The sequence below is a fragment of the Erythrolamprus reginae genome, chromosome 3 (genome assembly GCF_031021105.1).
Source record: "Erythrolamprus reginae isolate rEryReg1 chromosome 3, rEryReg1.hap1, whole genome shotgun sequence".
Lineage (NCBI taxonomy): Eukaryota > Metazoa > Chordata > Lepidosauria > Squamata > Dipsadidae > Erythrolamprus > Erythrolamprus reginae.
Window position 1 is genome coordinate 111,197,230 of NC_091952.1, and position 19,041 is coordinate 111,216,270.

General features: G+C 37.0%; 1 protein-coding gene across 1 annotated transcript; it reads right to left on the reverse strand.

Annotated features, from left to right (window-relative positions):
- Positions 1–4,502: 4,502 nt before the first annotated feature.
- LOC139165774 (coagulation factor XIII B chain-like) lies at positions 4,503–18,341 on the reverse strand. The gene is given in 12 exon segments (XM_070749017.1): positions 4,503–4,730; positions 5,474–5,684; positions 7,793–7,975; positions 11,127–11,333; positions 12,331–12,561; positions 13,062–13,241; positions 14,516–14,692; positions 14,800–14,976; positions 16,334–16,531; positions 17,581–17,781; positions 18,271–18,292; positions 18,294–18,341. Coding segments are annotated over 12 exon segments (1,839 nt in total). The 3' UTR covers positions 4,503–4,726.
- Positions 18,342–19,041: the final 700 nt, after the last annotated feature.

Genomic DNA, 19,041 nt, shown 5'->3' on the forward strand with positions numbered 1-19,041 from the left:
GTATTTTGGATATAGGATAATATATTTGTGTGTATGTTCACTGCTGTTTACTAGATATAGTACACATACACATTCTAAATAAGAATCTTTCTACTTTAAAAAGTGATCTGTTTTGCCTTTAAGGCTTCTCCCTACCCTTAGTTTAAGGCTTCCCTTAAGTAAAAATAAAAAATAAAACAATTAAATAAGCCATAACTGTGAGAGTAAGGCCAATTAGAGAATTAGGAAGTGAGACGGGCTAGCCAAGCTTTCCTACACAAATAGGAAGGGGCAGAGTAAAAAAAAAATATGTTCTAAGAAATACTTTTATTACTTCTTAGTATTCTTCCTCCTCTTCCTGGGGGAAAAGTGATAGGTTACTTAGAATTTTAGGCTTCATTTTTAACATTTTAAAAGGTGATATTGGTGTTTTTTAGCATAACATTCTCGGCCAATGATGGCAAACAATTTTTTCCTCGCGTGCCAAAAGATTGTGGGTGTGCGCTGTCGTGCATGCACAAGTGCCCACACCCATAATTCAATGCTTGAGGAGGGCGAAAACAGCTTCCCTCACCTCCTGGAGGTCCTCTGCTGCCGGAAATGGCCTGCTTCCCAACTTCTGGTGGGCCAAGTAGGCTCGTGTTCGGCCCTCCCCAGGCTCCAAAAGCTTCCCTGGAGCTGGGGGAGGGTAAAAATGACCTCCCCCATCTCCCCGGAGGCTCTCTGGAAGCCAAAAACGCCCTCCCAGAGCCTCTGTGTGAGCCAAAAATCAGCTGGCCTGCGCACATGCACATTGGAGCTGAGCTAGGGCAATGGCTTGCGTGCCAGCAGATATGGCTCTGTGTGCCAACTGTGGCACCCGTGTCATAGGTTCGCCATCACTGGTCTAGGCCTTTTTTAAAAAAAAAAAACTTCCAAGGATTTTTTTCCCCCCTTAGTCCAGGCCATTTGTTTTTTCATTACTAAACAATGGAGAGTGTATTCTGAAAGTCCATGAATACAATTTTAAGTTTTAAGAAAGATAACGAAAGGGAAAGGGAAATGTAACCCATATGCTACATACCAATACAAATTCCCTGTGTGTCTAATCACACTTGGCCAATAAAAATAAAATTCTATCCTATTCAATTCTAATTCTATTCTATAAATATGTCACTTCTGGAATGTTATGTAGAATAATGTTTTCTATTGTTCTGACATGTAACCAGTCTTTTGTTCTTTGATCACTTGCCTTTTAACCTACATAGAAAAATGTCCATTATTTGTTTCAATAATGGACATTTATTATAATCAGAATAATCAGAATAGAGTTGGAAGAGACCTTGGAGGTGTTCTAGTCCAACCCCCTCCTCAAGCAGGAGACTCTATACCATTTCAGACAAGTGACTGCCCAATCTCTTCTTAAAAGCCTCCCAAGATGGAGCACCCACAATTTCTGAAGGCAAGCCATTCCTCTGGTTAATTGTTCTCACTGTTAGGAAGTGTCTTCTTAATTCCAGATTGCTTCTCTCTTTGACTAGTTTCCATCCATTTTTTCTTTTCTTGCCTTTTGGTGCTTTGAAAAATAAGTTAACCCCTTCTTCTTTAAGGCAGCCCCTCAAATGCTGGAATACTATCATGTCACTCCTAGCCCTTGTGGACTAGCTACTATATAACTAATTTCTGCAACAACTTGATCCTCCTTAATAAATCCTTTTGCTTTGCCTGAATTACTTGGTGATTTGCATTTTGGAGTAGGTAAAGAAACCTATTTGCAAAAGTAAACATGTTCCAAATAAAGTTCTTAATAGCTCCCCACCAAACTTGAGATCTTTGAGTTTTGAGGCCAAATTTCTATCAACCGATGATGCAGTGGGCAAGACTGAGAAAGGGACCAGCGGAGTTATTCACCCACACAAGTAAAGGCAGGAGTGATATTGATATTTTAGATACAAATAGTCCTCACTTAGTAACCACTATTGAGATTAGCATCTCTGCCATGGAATAATATGATAGCCAAGCAGAAAATCACATGGGTGGCAGCTAGGCTTATGAGCTTACTTCCCCTTCAGTTTTTAAACAAGACCACTTTAAGTGATTAGTGAGCAAAAAAAGAAATCTTGATTGTAATTTATGATTTTAATTCTACCTTTTGTATTAATTCTGCTTGTCATAAGCTGGTTGTGAACCATGCAATTGGTGATCATGTGTCTGCAGGAATTCAAAAATTGTAATTATGAGAATTGATCACAAAGGGTTTTTTTTTTCTAGAATTGTCATCATTTGAATGGTTGTTGTGTGAGACAATTGATAAGCAAGCACTTACATGGAGTCAGTTTATTCCCTCCGTTAGAAACCCTGGAATTGAAGGCCAAAGTCAGGGTAAAGAAGATGATTCTTTCTGTATATGAGACAATGTAATCAGTGAAGTACTGCCATCTTCGGCGCTACCAGTGTGCCTTCCGAGGCTGTCTTCAGTGCACACATGTCTGGCGTGTGCGTGCACACCTATCAGTGCAAGATTTGGCTTCCGCACATGTGCAAGTGAAATCTTGCACGAGGACGTGCACGAGAGCAAGATTTTGGTAATTTTCACCAATATTTTTGCTTCTGCGCATGCAAAAATTGTCAAAAATCACCAAAATCTCACTTGTGTGAGTGCCTTCACATGAGATTTCACTTTCTGCACATGCACAAAAGCCAAATCTCACGTGGGCATGCAGGGGCACACATCAGGGACACAGCTACCGGAACATAGCACCTTACCGTTCCAGTAGCAGGCCGTCACTGAATCTAATGTAGTGGTATTGGGAATTGAACAGACTTCCCATTACTGGAAAACTCTCAGTTGTGCTTAAAAGACAGTTCTGTGCTGCTTGCAACCACTGCAATATATGGAGGGAATGTTTCATTTTGGCAGCACTAAATTACCTGTTTTGCTTATACCTGACATTAATACATAATAACTACAACAGAGCACATATTACTAGCAAAAAATGACTGGTTCTCAAACAGTAAGATCCCTCCACAGTTTGAAGCAGTCTTTTGGCAGCAAGAGTGGTTCAAAAACATCAGACTATACTTTTGAATGACCAGCTAGCTATTCTGTTTGTTGGATGATGACAGATTCTGCCACCTTCTTTATCTGATTACACCAACTGCTTTAATAATCTCATTCAGCAATTTTGCCAGCCAGGCAGGACTTACCCCAATCATGGATGCAGCAAGAAAGTGTTTTGAATAGTGCAGCAATAAGATGAAGTCTTTATGTTTGTTTTATCTTGGTCCATTTAGAGTGGGCTGTGTCTTCTTACCTTTCCCTCAGCGTGTACTGGTTTCAATAGAGTGAAAATGTAAGAATGAAGAGTCCAGGCAAAGTGTATTGCAGGCAAATTTTGAGATGAGTCCTGATGGAGCTCAAAGTTGACTCAGCCTTCCATTCTTCAGTAAAATGAGGGCCCAGATTGTTGGAGGCAAAATGCAAATTATAAACCACCTCGAGAGTGTTGTAAAGCACAATGGGGTAGTATATAAATCTATGTACTATTGCTAATGTCTTCTATGATAAGCAGAGCACTTCTCATGATGTGGCCGTCGGGCATACTACCTCATGGTAGGTAATAACCGCCCATGCGGAGAGGGGCGGCATACAAATCCAATTATTATTATTATTATTATTATTATTATTATTATTATTATTAATAATAATAATAATAATAAATATGACTAACACAGCAGATGAGTTATGCATATTGAGTTGCTAAATTCAATCACAGAACCACATGAAAAGTGCAACCAATTAAGAATCTTTGTTAGTCTTGTATGTTGCTCACAATTGTGAGGGGTGGCCATAGAATGAAGAAATTATCTGGAAAAGTTTGATTGCTTATTATTTCCAGTGATATATAAAAGGGAGACAGATACTAGATTATAATTCATCTTGACACCTGATCTTCAAATATCCCTATCCAAGAAACACTACCTGTTGTTCAAGAAGTTGCTAGGGATGAAATAGCAAAGCATTCATATAGGTGTTTTCTTTATTCCTGGAAGTGGAAATGTAGGGTGAAGACAATTTGTCTACCTCAACTGTTGTTCTTGCAATGAACCACTCAAATCTGAAAGCCAAGATTCTGCTCTTGACTTTTTTTCATAGAGTTCCTACATTTCTCTATGTACAATCATAGCAATTAAAATTCCCACTGGAATTGTACAGTGGACGAAGTTACAGTGCACGAAGGCCAATAAGATTTCTGCATTAGAAAAAGTGCATCCTAATATACACGTTTTATTATGTTAAGCAAATGTTTTTTAACAAGCTCAGAGAATGAACCTTCACTCTGAAAAGGCTTGATTGATAAAATGACTGTGGTTAATAAATCTGCTGTTACTGTGTCACATAAGAGTATCTGAACCATGCTGAATAATCTCAGATATGAAAAAGTCCTTTCAGGTATATTATTAATGAAAAATAAAATAATAACTTGAAGGAATTTTGTAATTTTAGTAATTTTTTAAAAATGAAGCAAGTAAATGCAAATCTGTTTATTGTAATAAATATGAATGTTTATTTATCAGGATCCAAATCAAAATGATTCTGTTTGTAAGCATCTTCAAATGTTGCATGCTGAAATCAACAGCTATTTCCATAAATCTGAGTAACTATAGTATTGCAGCAGTAAAAAAAAGGTACTAAAGTTAATTTGCATGCTCCTTGTAACACGATATGAGGCAGAGAAGTCACTTGAGGTTTTTTTTTTCAACTTTCTCATCTAAAAAAAAAAGTTAATTATTACTTACAAAGAGAGATAAAGTATATAATTATAACCAGTATTTCTAAAGTTTGGATTAAGATTAATTATTCCCAAATCAGGAAAGAGCAGTACCGTTCAACTAAAAAGAGAGAGAGAGAGATTATATAAACCAATGTAACTTCCAAGTAATTTATTGCAAAATTCTGCACTTTTAAACAACTGAACCCTATCAAAAAAAGGAAGAATTTTATAGGAATAAGTTTTTTTCTCCATACTCTTGAACAGATTGACACTGACTGATGCTTTAATCTCATTTTATGTACCTGTAGTAGAATACTTTCCCTTTCTCTATTTTACAGGGTGCTTTATAGAATTACAAGACACATTGCATAAATATCCATTAAGTCTTCTATATCCAGCTAAGTCTTGGTTAGAGTTATTTAATTTAATAGAGAAGAAAATGTTTGTTTTTAATATTGCCAATATGTCAGGTTCAACAGAGCTTTGGTAAATTAAAAAATAAAAATCTTCTATTTTTCTAATTATGGCAGAATGTAAAAAACCAAAGAGGAAGTCTTTGGAAACTGATATTTTTGAGATAGCAATACATGTTTGAACACTTTGGATAAATATATTTAATATACATTGTTCCAATACCATTTTGTTAGCCAATATATCCTAATTCTTAAAATACATTTGAATAAGGAAAACATAGGACTACATAAAATATAAAAAGAGGTTGCAGATAATGTTTTGCTTACCCTTTATTTCTAACGCATTGTGGATAAAATAGTTGTCCATTCTGACACTGTACTCTAAAATCAGAGGGTGAATTTGATAGGAGTCTAGTGTGGTATGCTTTGCATACAAATTCAACAAATTCTCCATGAAGAAAATAAGGTCGATTATCAAAACTCCATCTCAAAAGCAAATTTTTTTTGGCCATCTCTTCCTGTGACAACGTGCATGGCTCTTTAGAAAATAAACACAATATGGTTTTTTTTACCATACCATGAAATGTAATTGTGAGATCAATCAACAGGAGTCCAGAAGAATAATAAAATAAAAAGCTTTTATTCATTCATTCATGAGCGGACCTGAGAGATAGGATAAACATGTCCATATCACAGAGGTAACTTTCAAATACAAAATGCCATATATTTATACAGTGGTACCTCTACCTAAGAATGCCTCTACTTACAAACTTTTCTAGATAAGAACCGGGTGTTCAAGATTTTTTTTCCTTTTCCCAAGAACCATTTTCCATTCACAAACCCGAGCCTCCCAAAACTGTAACCGGAAAAAGCAGGGAGAAGCCTCTGTGTGGCCTCTCTAGGAATCTCCTGGGAGGAAACAGGGCTGGAAAAGGCGGGGAGAAGCCTGCATGGGGCCTCTCTAGGAATCACCTGGGAGGAAACAGAGCCTCCACCTTCCCTGTGGTTTCCCCAATTGCATGCATTATTTGCTTTTACATTGATTCCTATAGCAAAAATTGCTTCTTCTTACAGACTTTTCTACTTAAGAACCTAGTCACAGAACAAATTAAGTTCGTAAGTAGAGGTACCATTGTACATCCATCTCTGTACCTTTATTCCTCCTCCTTCAAGCCACTCCTCCCTTACACAATACTTTTATATAATGTGTATTGGCAAGCTTTTACATCACTTGGCTCTTATTCATGGTAGTTTGCTTTCCAACATTTCAGATGACCATTATTATTAATCACTTATACAACCACTATATGTTTCAAGTTTATGTCTTTATCAGGTCAACTTGCCTGATTCTCCAACATATTGACCATAAACCATTCCTCTCTAGAGGCAAACATATCCTGTTTATTAAGGTTAACTGCTGATTAGCATGCCAAAATACATTTTAGTATGTAATCTTTATTTTGTAACACCTTTTTTGTAACACTTGTTTTGTAACACCTTTTCTTCTAGTCTCTTACCAGAACAAAGGGTCATATGAGGGAACAAGGGGGCTTTTCTCACAGTAATAGAACATTTCACTTAGATACTAGGATTCTTTTTATATTGCATCTGATAAAATGTAAATATTAATGAACTACAACTTCATTAATTAGAATTATCAAGAGTTCATTTTCACTCCATTAGATTACTAATTTGAAGATAGAGCTACACATTGTTGTGTTTCCTGTCTGGACAACCTCAAAGGATTAACACCACTGCTGTGAGTCAGACTTTAAAATAATCTGAGTGAAATCAGATCTATGATTTACATGGTGGCCATGAGGTTCTGAGCTGCTTCCTACTCCATATTTAGGGAAAGCAAGTTGAAGTCCCCCAATATTGTAAGTCTGGGGAACTCTGACACCAACATGTCTACTACACTGAGCAGCTCAGGCAGGGAATCTCAAAATGAGGATACAACAGCAACAATTAAGGTTGATTTCTAGAAACCAATCTTATCAGTGGTGCCTCACAGCTGATTATCTGTGGGGCAGTGCCTCTGAAAGTCAGTAGCATCTCTCAGATAACAATAGTCACTCCATCACTAAGAATGGCAACTGGAAGACAGTTGAAACCCAGATAGTCTCATTTCTGAGATGAGAATATACTCTTCCATGCCCAAGCAGATTTCACTAATACATGCGAGATCAACCCTCTCATCCACTATCAAATCATGAATCAGGAAGACATCATTACATGCCACCCTTTAAATCAAAACTCAGGCTACTGAACCAGTGATGGGTTCAAAATCCCATCACTACTGGTTCATGTGCATGCTTGCGTGTGTAATGCTTCTGTGCATGCAGAATGATTTAACATTCAAGCTGTTCACAGAATGAGAATAACATTCCTCAAGAGAAGTCTATTCTCATTGATGTTACATATCGAATCTGAGCTTTCATTCCAGTATTGCAATTCATAAATGCAACATCTAATTCATTGCTAGATAATATAATTCAGCAATTGGAAAACTTTACATTGAAGGCCCTCCATTTTAGGCATGAAGACACCAATGATTTTCCAAAATGTATTGAAATGCATTGAAGCTGCATGTTTATTTGGTATCTATTTGTATTGTCTTATAAGGATAACACTAATATTCAATACCTATACAAACAGGTGGAGTAGTCCATTGGCTCCTTGAACAAAAGACTGTTATGGAACCTTGCAAAACATGATATTCATTGCAACTGTACTGTATTGTTGAACCATCTTCATAATTTTCTGTTAATGAGCCCATAACAATCCCATTTTTTATGGAAGGTGGAGGACCACATTTAGCATTTAAGCCTACAAAACACAATGGGGGAAAAGGCAGCAAAAGACAGCAATGTTTATGGTTAAATTCAGCTTTAAAATTGAGAGAGGAAAGGTACTTTTGCACAAATTTTCGCTGCAATCTCTATTAGTAGTAAACTATAAAATTGGGGTAAAATGCTTCCCCATTCAATGTGAATCACATTACTTGCTTGAAATTTTACTTTGCTTTTTCTTTGCTTCGCAGTAAAAGAAGGATATGGCCCCAAACAGCTGGATGAGCCCAAACAGTAGGGAAAGTTTTCATAAATTGATTCATGAGGAAGCCAAATAAAAGGACAAATCCATAACCCATTTTCCTCATTCCCCCACCACTTCCAGCACTGGGAAAATTAGGAAGAACAGAATTGTTGTTTATATTTACCTAAAGGAATAATCATGCACACAGTGAAGAATATACATTTTTAAAAATTCATTAGCATTGGCTGTTTGCCTAGAACACCATGGACAATGGATATCTTTTGTAGCCACAGACTATATCCACATATCCCAAGACATAACTCCAGATTTAAATCATAATATTTATTTAAGTCTTTGCTGACTCCTTGTGATGACAGTGCAACCCGCAGAAGTCCACGGGCCACAGATTCAGAACCACTGGTCCAGTTTGCTTGCAACTGCAAGCCACAAGCCCCTTAAGGAGACTCACAAATCTTTACTGTGAAACCTGGTTAGGCATACACTGCCAACCGGCCATGATTCTAATTAACTAACATCATGGAGCTGAACTTATTAACTTGTGGTTAAATACATTTTAGAGAAAACACATTGAGAGAAAAGCAGCCCAGGAAGAAATAACTTATTTAGGCTATCTCTTTGCTCTGCAAAGGGTTAAGGGAATGGTTAGGCCCAAGAGAATAACTGATTATAATAACTAATTATAATGGTGAACACAAGAAAGAGAGAGGATGGGACTACAAAGGTCATAAATATGGGCATGGGTTGCATAATTAGAATAGAATAGAATAGAATAACAGAGTTGGAAGTGATCTTGAAGGTATTCTAGTCCAATTCCCTGCTTAGATAGGAAATCCTATACCACTTCAGAAAAATGGTTATCCAATTTTTTGTTAAAAACTTCCAGCGTTCTAGAGGCAAATTGTTCTAGTGATTAACTGTCAACAAATTTCTCCTTAGTTCTAGGATGCTTCTCTTCTTGATTACTATTCTGACCTAGGCTTCACCAAATCACGAAAAAGATTCTTTGTCCCGAAACCCCCCCCCCACCTTTTTTATTTGGCGAATGTGAATTCCTAGTATGCACATCTAGCAAACAATCTTTCAAGGGTGAATTGCAACCACAGACCTTTTCAGTCCTTGGATAGTTGCCAGACCAATAGCTTCCAGACTCAATACTGTACATCTTGCAAATAATATTTGGCAAGGATTCTCTCAGATAAGCAAATCTTCATATTAACCAACTAATTGTCTCCTGCAAACACCACTCTTCTTTTGTTCCTATTTATTCCTTTGGGAGGGCCATTCAGAGTCCCCTTGTGTCTTTACTCCTGAGTTGACTTCTATTCCTTATTTGTTCTCTTCTCCTGACGGCTCTGCACATGTGCACATTAGGAACAGGCTCCAGCTGTTCTTCAGTCCCATTTATCTCTGACTGACAGGTAGCTGATAATTGTCGGATGGCCCTGGCCCTGGCGCTCTGTGTCTCTGACACAGAGCGCTCATCAGAACCTTCCCCAGACTCCAGAACTGGCCTATGTTCCTCCCAAGTGCTGCCTCTATGTTGGTTGAGGCAGGCAGGATTCGCTTGAGTACCACTTGTTGGGGGTCAAGGGAAAGGGAGGGTCTTGCCTTCTCTTTCTGCTCAAGATCCCCATGGACAATTGGTGGGCCACTGTGTGACACATAATGCTGGACTCGATGGGCTTTGGCTTGATTCAGCATGGCTCTTCTTATGTTCTCCCCAACCTCCTTACTGGCAAGCCACAACAATTACTTTATATCCATTGTTTCTTGCCCTCAGGTGCTTTGGAGAATAGCTTGATCACATATTCTTTATGGCAACCCCTTGGATATTGGAAAACTGCTATCAAGAGCAGGGGTGGTGCAGCAGGTAGAGTGCTGTACTACATTACCACTAAAGCTGACTACTAGATCTGCAGGTCAGCGGTTCAGATCTTACCAACGGCTCAAGGTTGACTCAGCCTTCCATCCTTCCGAGGTGGGTAAAGTGAGGACCCAGATTGTGGGGGCAATAGGCTGGTTCTGTTAAGAAGTGTTATTGCTAACCTGTTGTAAGCCGCCCTGAGTCTAAGGAGAAGGGCAGCATAAAAATCAAATCAATAAACAAATCATGTCACTCCTAGTCCTTTTCATTAAACTAAACATACCCAATTCCAGCAACGCTTCTTTATATGTTGTAACCTCCACCCCCTAATTATCTTTGTCGCTCTTCTCTGCACTGTTTCTAGAATCTCAACATCTTTTTTTACATCCTAGTGACCAAAACTGGATGCAGTATTCCAAGGTAAGGCATTAGGTAAAGCATTATAAAGTGGTATTAACACTTCATGTGATCTTGATTCTATTGCTCTGTTTATGCAGCCTAGAACTGTGTTGGCTTTTTTAGCAGCTTCAGCACACTGCTGGCTTATATTTAAATAGTTGTCCACTAGGACTCCAAGATCCCTTTCACACTATTACTACTACTACTACTTATTATTATTACTATTAGTATTACTATTATTATTGTTGTTGTTGTTGTTGTTGTTGTTATTTACTACTATTGAGCAAGGCACTACATATACTGTGCCTGTGCATTTTGTTTTTCTTGTCTAAACATGGAACCTTGCTTTTTTCACATCTGAATTTGATTTTGTTAGATAGTGCCCAATATTCAAGTCTATCAAGATCCTTCTGTATCTTAAACCTATCTTCTGGAGAATTGGCTTATACCTGCAACCTTAGTATCATCTTGAAATTTGATGAGGTCCCCATCTATGCCCTCGTCCAAATCTTTGATGAAGATGTTGAAGAGTACTGGGCTTAAAACAGTTTTTTTGTCATACTTTTCATCACTGCAATAACTGTAAATGGTTGCTATCTGAGGATGTTAGAATTTGCCAAACTGCTAATAAAACCTTTCCTAAGAACAGCATAATTTTACCTTTGGAAATACACTGAGGGTATCTCAATTGTCCATCATTACATTGCACCAGCAATTTGGATTCTGAGACTAAGGGTGGTAAAACATATCCTTGTTTACATACAAATTCAATAGATTCACCATGTATGGAATACCATTCTTCTTCAAGCTTCCATTTCATTTCTAGGTTGTAACTGACAAAAGTTTCTTCCCTAGCTAAACATGGCTCTGTAAGACAAGAGTCAACAATAATGTGTTAAATTCTGTGATTAAAACATTATTAGTATTCAGTAATTTACCAAAGCTCAAATCTAGTTGATTGTTGATATTAGGAGATGGGAACTAATTTTCATTTATGGTCAGCAATGATTTGCTGCCTTTTATAGTCTCCTGCCTTAGAGAATAAAGCTTTGTAGTGATCAACAATAATTGCAGAATCATGGTCCCCAGAAAGGGGCAGCATAAAAGTCCAATGAATGAATGAATGAATGAATGAATGAATGAATGAATGAATGAATAAAATACCTGATTAATTATTTCATGTATTATTAACATTGCAGCAACTCAATCCATAACACAAAATGTATCATGGGCAGAACTGATCTATTGTTAGTTATTTCTTATAAAATGAAGATATATCAGTTGGGATAACCAAATAATATGTTCAAATACCTGTTGAATATTAACTATGCTGGTCAAATGTTTTCTTTTAACCACACTTCAAGCAATCAGTTTCAAGTGGTTTTGGAGAGGAATTTTTTGGAGAAAAACAACCTATTATACTTTTAAAGAATAATCAGGTTTTATTGAAACATAATGCTGCATGTTTCTTTAGTCTAATTTGTAAATAAACATTTCATACAATAGTAATACAATATAGTGGTCTTTCAAGCAAATGTCTTTGCTGCAGAATAATATAACACATAATTTTATATAAAATAAAAAGATGATATATGTTGGCTTATGGGAGATGGGAACTTTTAACACAAAGTTCTGAGCTCATTCATCATAGTGGGGGGAAATGTCCATGATAACTGTTCTCAATATTCCTGTAGTACATATCTGCTGTCTAGAAATATTTCAGAAGGTCTTCAAATGAAAGCTGGCAACTATCTTAAAATTTACAAATATTAAGATCTGGCATTACATCATTTATTCAGGATATCACAGTATTCTTCAATTTAACCATTTATATAATGTACAGTATTTATTCTCCCAGGTTTACCTAAACAAGTTGGTGGCTCAGTCCAAGCTCCATGGATACAATGAACTGTATTGGATCCTTTCATTATATGTAAAGGATGGCATGCATATTCCACTAAAGATCCAGGGTTGTAACTTGCCAACAGCCCAATGTTATTAACAGTAATACTATTTCTAACTACAGGAGGGGAATTGCAGTTTCCATCAGTTTCTACAGTCCGGTAATCTTCTGTGGTCAATATCCTGCCCACATCTGAGAAATAAAATGATGGAAACAGAAATACAACAGTAACAATCTAATGATGCTCAACTATACTTTATCAAAATTATTACATGCATACTGTAAATGGCATTTCAATCCTCTTGCATTTTTAAGTTACAAATTTCCCTTTTCTCTTTCTTAACATGTTAATTTTAATAGAGCCAAAGTCATAGCTAGGAAAATTCAGAATTCAGCAAAAGGATTTGCTTGTTACCAATCCATTTTCTACTGTGTCTTTGACTTAGAAAAGGGACAGTTTTTAGTTCCAGGAATAAAGATAATCTTACAGAAATATCTGAAAGTTTTCAGATCTGAAACTGGCTATCAAGAATGTCTGATATCTAGAATACTCTATTTTGGATTAGTAAATATCCCTGAATGCATATCACATTTATATTTGAAGAGAAAATACACAACATAGGAATTGCACTATATAGTAAAATTCTGTCTTACATTATATAATTATTTAACACTAATATTTAGAGTCAGACCTATGCATTTGGGAGGTGAAGTCCATTTCCCATTCTCACATCTGATTTCTCTACTTCCATTAAGCTGGAATGAACGCTCACACTGATAAAGTATCATGTCTCCATGACGGTAGGTTTTTAAATTAGTTAGCAATCTGGTATTTGGGGGATGGGGTGGGGGAGGGCATTTGTTTCTTCTTTCTGTAATCAGAATAATAAAATAATAAACAACAACATACTATTTTGTTTTAGTAAAAGCTTTATGGTATATTTTTTCAGAAAAGTCTTGTCCAAAGAAATCTGAGGACTAAAACAGACACAAAACATCTTTTTTTCCCTAGAAAAAAAATCAAACTCATCACACTTACATCATCGCCCTACATCACACTACAAAATACTGTACTACTATTTTCAAAGATAATAAGTGAAGCAAAATCAAAGTAACCTTAACGAAAATGTAAAACACACCTACTTGGAAAAAATAATTGTAAAAGATAAACATACTGTATATAGAGAAGGAAATTCAGTATAATTTTCCCTCCTAACTATTTCTGCAATGTATTTAAAGCAAGTTACATAATCATTGATTTTGATGAAGCATAGGGAAAAGCAGTATATTGTATAATGAAAATATTAATGGAGGTTGTTCTACCAAGATAGAGGGTTATGTATGGCTGGTAGACTTAATTCTATGGTTAAAGCTTAACTCTTGTCCAATAAACCAGGTTGCTCTAACAACTTCTACTCTGTCCCCAGAGTTTTAACTGTTTGTGGGCTATGTCTCTTGAACAGCAAGTCTTTATTGCTAATGGCAAAATGACCTGCTCTTTAAGTCCTGGAATCCGAATCTGATTCTGAAGCCAGCCAAATAATTTCCTGTCTGACCAATCTCAAAGTTGATTTAACATATGCTCTATTAGAATGCAAATTTAATAGGACATCCTACGAAGAGAGCACTTGCATGTTTGAACTTTAAGTATGGGACCAGTTTTTCTAAGGCACTGTCTCTCCCCAATCACATCTGCCCATTCCATTAAGTCTGGCAAAAAGGTGCTATAAACAGGAAATCCATCTAATGGGCCCCAGTAGGAGACTTTTCTGATGTGGAACCTACCCTTGAAAGATCATTCCTGCAACTCCCCCCACCCCCACCCCACCCCCCAAAAAAAGAGATTGGCCCTGACCTTGCTGACTTTACTGAAGGGCCTGAAAACATGGCTTTACCATGTGGCTGTGAGGATCCAGTAATGTACAGAAGACATGGAACCTGCAAAGTAGTTCTGTTGCTAGGAAAATTGGGTGAACTGTCTTGCAGATGGATTTCTAAATGACTTTCAATTTTTTAAAACTGTCTTTAATAGATTTTTGTTAAGCTTTTTCTTGATTTGTGCACCAGACTCATGTTTGTGAGATGGGCAATTATACAAATTACCAAACAAAGTTATAGGGATCTATGAGTCATATAAAAGAAGTACCTTCACATATTGGAAATTCCGGATACCAGCCAAAATAATAACACTGAATTAAGTCAGATCCTCTTAAAGTATAATTTTCCAAACAGATAATCTGAATTACATCTCCTTCTTCATAAGTGCTTTTCATGGGATAAACCTTTCCATGTTCAACAGGTTTTCGAGATAAACACTCTGATTCTAAAAAGCAAGGTAAAATAAGAATGAACATGAATAAATGATCTATTTTGCAGTATTGACCGATATCAGCTAATTAGGAATGTTGTTTTTCCCGTGAATTAACTTACTAGTACATTTGGGAACAAGAGACCACCCTTGAATCTGACATATCACTTCTTCTGTTGTGTTTCCTCCGACTGTAACATATCCATCCAGGCATTCATAGTTGAGCTTGTCATTCAAACTGAACACTCTCTGCACTGTAGGATAGTGACCATACAACAGATCAGGAGCTAAGCAAGTTCCTGAAAACAAATAACAGAAAAACCAAACAATCAATGAAAAAAGGAAAGTGGGAAAATAGGTTGTGCAGAAAACAATATAAGATATGGATATCATTATACAAGGGTTATCCGGAAAGTAAGGATACAAGGCATGTGGCTCTCCCAGAGAATGTTCGCAGGGGAAGTTGGTATTATTATCGTGTAGTGGGAAGCCAGTGGAAGCAAACAAGCAGTGCCAGTGGTCAATAGATCATCAACTGGCATTGTGGCGAAGGTTTGAGATGAGCGTCCTCATTATGTTTCCCTCCAAGTGCAAAGTGTGCACTGTAATACGCTACCTGAATGTTAAGGACGTGAACGCTGCTGCAATGTGTGCCCAAGATTTGTGCGTGATGGGTGCCCAAGATTTTTCTCACTGATTGCTGAGTTTTGAATTTTTTGGCTGAAGGAGATTGGGTATGGTGCCATAGCATTGATTGAGGTTTGCTCTCTGCAGTATGGTAATAAGTCCAAGTTTCTTTCCTGTCATTATACAGTTGAGAAAAGCCTCGCCTTCAATCTTGAAATGGTCAAGAAATTCTTGGGTGGCACTGACGCTGTCAATTTTGTGCACTTCAGTAAGCATCTTGGGCACCCATCGCAGCAACATTCATGCCCATAGCATTCAGGTAACTTATTACAGCGCGCTCTTCGCACTTGGAGGGAAATGGAATGAGGACTCTCCTCTCTAACCTTCATCACAATGCCAGTCGATGATCTACTGACCATGGCTCTGCTCATTCTCTTCCACTGGCTTCCCGCTACATGGTAGTAATACCAACTTCCTCCATGAACATTCCCCATGAGAGCTACATGCCTTGTAACCTTACTTTTCCAATAACCCTCATATTTATTGTTGTTTTAGTTTTTAATTCACTAACACTTTAAGTTACCTGGAGCAAAACCTACATATAGAAGCAATGAGTTTGTCATAAATTAAGAAAGGTGTAGCATAGTCAAAATAACTCAAAATATTTTTTCCCCAGATTAATTGACTTCAGCTGATCAATTAATTCTGTTGGTCTCTTGGGTTATTTGGCAGGTTCTTTGTAAGTAGTTCTAAGGCTGCCCAGAATTGCATCTTCAATCTTTGCAAGACTTTTTAAAGGATGAAAATTTCTGCAACTTGCAGAGAGTGATAAAAGTGGGAAGGGAGGGAGGGAGGGAAGGGAGGGAGGGAGGAAGGGAGGGAGGAAGGAAGGGTTTCAGTGGTTACCCTCATCTTCCCTCAAGGAAACTCAATGGATTTCTTTTTTTATCTACCTGTGGTCATTCATTTTTTTAAAAAAGGAAATATGTTTGAAACAATGATCCAGAGGCTCATGGGTTGCCTACATACCTAAGGGTTCTTTAGTGGCTTCCATACACTGTGGCTGAACTGACCATCCATCTTGAAGACATTGTATACTTGCATTCCTCTTGCCTTCTGGAGTTTGGTAGCCTGAATTGCAACTATATTTCAAGTTTTCCCAGATGTCATAAGATAATTTTGTATCAGAAAAAACACCATTATCTAAAGTAGGTTGGATGCATTTCTCTTTAGTGTGTTAAAGAAAAAGAGGAGAAAAATGTTATAGATTTTTCCTTTGTTCATAAAAGTTAAACTCATACATGGCAAGAATTATATTATAGAAAGGACCCATAGTCACTTAACCAAATTCCATACATCAAGAAGCCATGTTAATAGCTTGAGAAATCTACAGATCATCCTTGCTTACTTACTGGATACTTAATAACTATTCAAAGTTACAACAAACTCCTCCAAAAGGTACTTATGACCCATCCTGCCATATCCATCCACACTGTCAAGTGATTAAATTTCAGATGTTTGGCAATTAGCTCACAGTTGCAGCATCCATGGGCACATGACAGCAATCTGAAACTTTTTTTAATCAGTTATTTAACTATCAAATTGTATATACAGATTGTTCATCCTAGCTCAAGGGTCCCCAACCTTTTGGATCTCAGGGACCACTGCATTCATAATTTTAATTCCACAGATCACTACTACAACTCCAAGGCACCGCTTGCTGAAGCACCTGGACTCCCAGTGATGGGATGGGGTTCTTCAGGCATTCTCTCCCCTTTTCTCTCTCTCTCTTTCCCCCTTTCTTTCTTTCTCTCTCCCCTTCTCTAATCCCTTCCTTTTGTCTTTCTCTCTCATCTTTCTCTAATCCCTTTTGTCTTTCTCTCATCTTTCTCTCCCTCTCTTTCCCACTCTCCTTTCACTCCTTCTCATCTCTCTCCCCTCTCCCTCTCCCCCTCTTTGCCTCTCATCTCTCTCTCTCTCTCTCTGACATCTTTTTCTCTCCCCTCTTTCTTTCTCCCTATATTCTATGGCAAATATTTCCAACCCCCCAAGAACTGCCTTGTCAGTCCAATATTCCAGAGCTCTAGTCACAGGACTAGCCATTAATCATCCTGGAGCAGCTCCTCCATCCATGGACCATCAAGGTTTTCTCCACGGACCACTGGTTGGTGACCTATGTCCTTGCTATACTTCGTGTGTGACGTTCAAATTTTCTTATATGAGAAATACTACATTTCTTTTCTAACCAGACTAAAAAGATAAGGATGTGGACTTACTGTAACATTTGGGGACTGGTGTCCAGCCTTCATTGGTGCAGTTTACCCTTCCACGTTGACTTCCAGTTTCAGCTGAATACCCAGCCAAGCAGGTATATGAGAGCTTTTCACCTTTCTTCATTGGAAAATAATAATTTTTAAAACTATAATAATAGAGTGCCATTCTTCCATTTTCTATACTGGGGAAATCACAAGTTTTGTCTAGAAGAAATGTATTAATATTCAGGTAGGAAAGTTTGGTTTGTTCACTTTATCAAACCTAAACATCCTGGAAAGTGAAGTTGTTAAAGTGATGTTAAAGCCTATTGAATAAATACCAATCCTTTAAAAAATCTTACAAAACAATGCAATTAAAATGAATGTGTTTGTAATATGAGGTTTATTGTACAGTATAATGATCTGTTATAGCCTGATAAACATGACCTTATATTGATCATTTTTCCTCCCCCCAAACCCCCCCCCCCCCCCACCTGGATAACTTGTTATCCAAAATATTTTGATTGCTAGCTCAACTTTCGGCCTCTCCGGATGCATGCAATCATACATCTTTACATATATTCATAAAAATAAAGACATAATCAGAAGGATACACACATAAATTTTGAACCTAGGATATCAGTATCTACTGCCTTACAATTATTGAAAAATTGTGACATTTTAACCACAACATACATATATCTGATTTTTTACCTTCAGCAAGAAGTTTCCTGATTTGCAGCAAACAATAATATAAATGAAAGCATCCACCTTTTAAACTCCATCCTTAATGCTTTCCTAGCAAGTTTGTATTAGCCCACTTTTGCTAGTTTACTCTATTTCTGAAGGCAGTTCAGTTAATAATTTATAGGAAAGCATGACAGACTAGAAGGTTTTAGAAGAGAAGTTGAAAGATTATTTCTTCAACAACTATTCAGTCTAGGTTGTGACTATTTGAGCCCCCAGATTCATTCAAAAATATAATTTAATCTTAATTAATTTACTTTAATCAAGCTGGCAATTATTATAGTTTATTTTGTATTTACTCCTGCACCGGCATAAAATAATTTATTGAAATCCATATCATTTCTTACTTCTTTGGCCTTGCCAGCTATATGAAGTCTGACAGATAAAAATATTCCTCTTTTCATTAAGAAACTTTATTTCCCCTATAGAATTATATATCTACAGTACATCTACATTGTAGGAAGGCAGCACCTCCTTTAGGATATTTCATAATATATCAACTAATGTAACATTAAAAGGTTGAAAAAATGTTTAAATACTAATTCAAAATTTAGCAAATTTATCAGATGGATTCGGATGTAAAAAAATCTGCAACTCTTATGTGATCTGTTAAAAGGTATTTCATTTAGATCAAATATGGATGATGCATGGAGGTAATATCAAGGGGAGGAGTATGGAAAACATGTCAAAAAGTCAACAAGAATTGAAATAGTAAGACGGACAAGAGATGGATAGAAA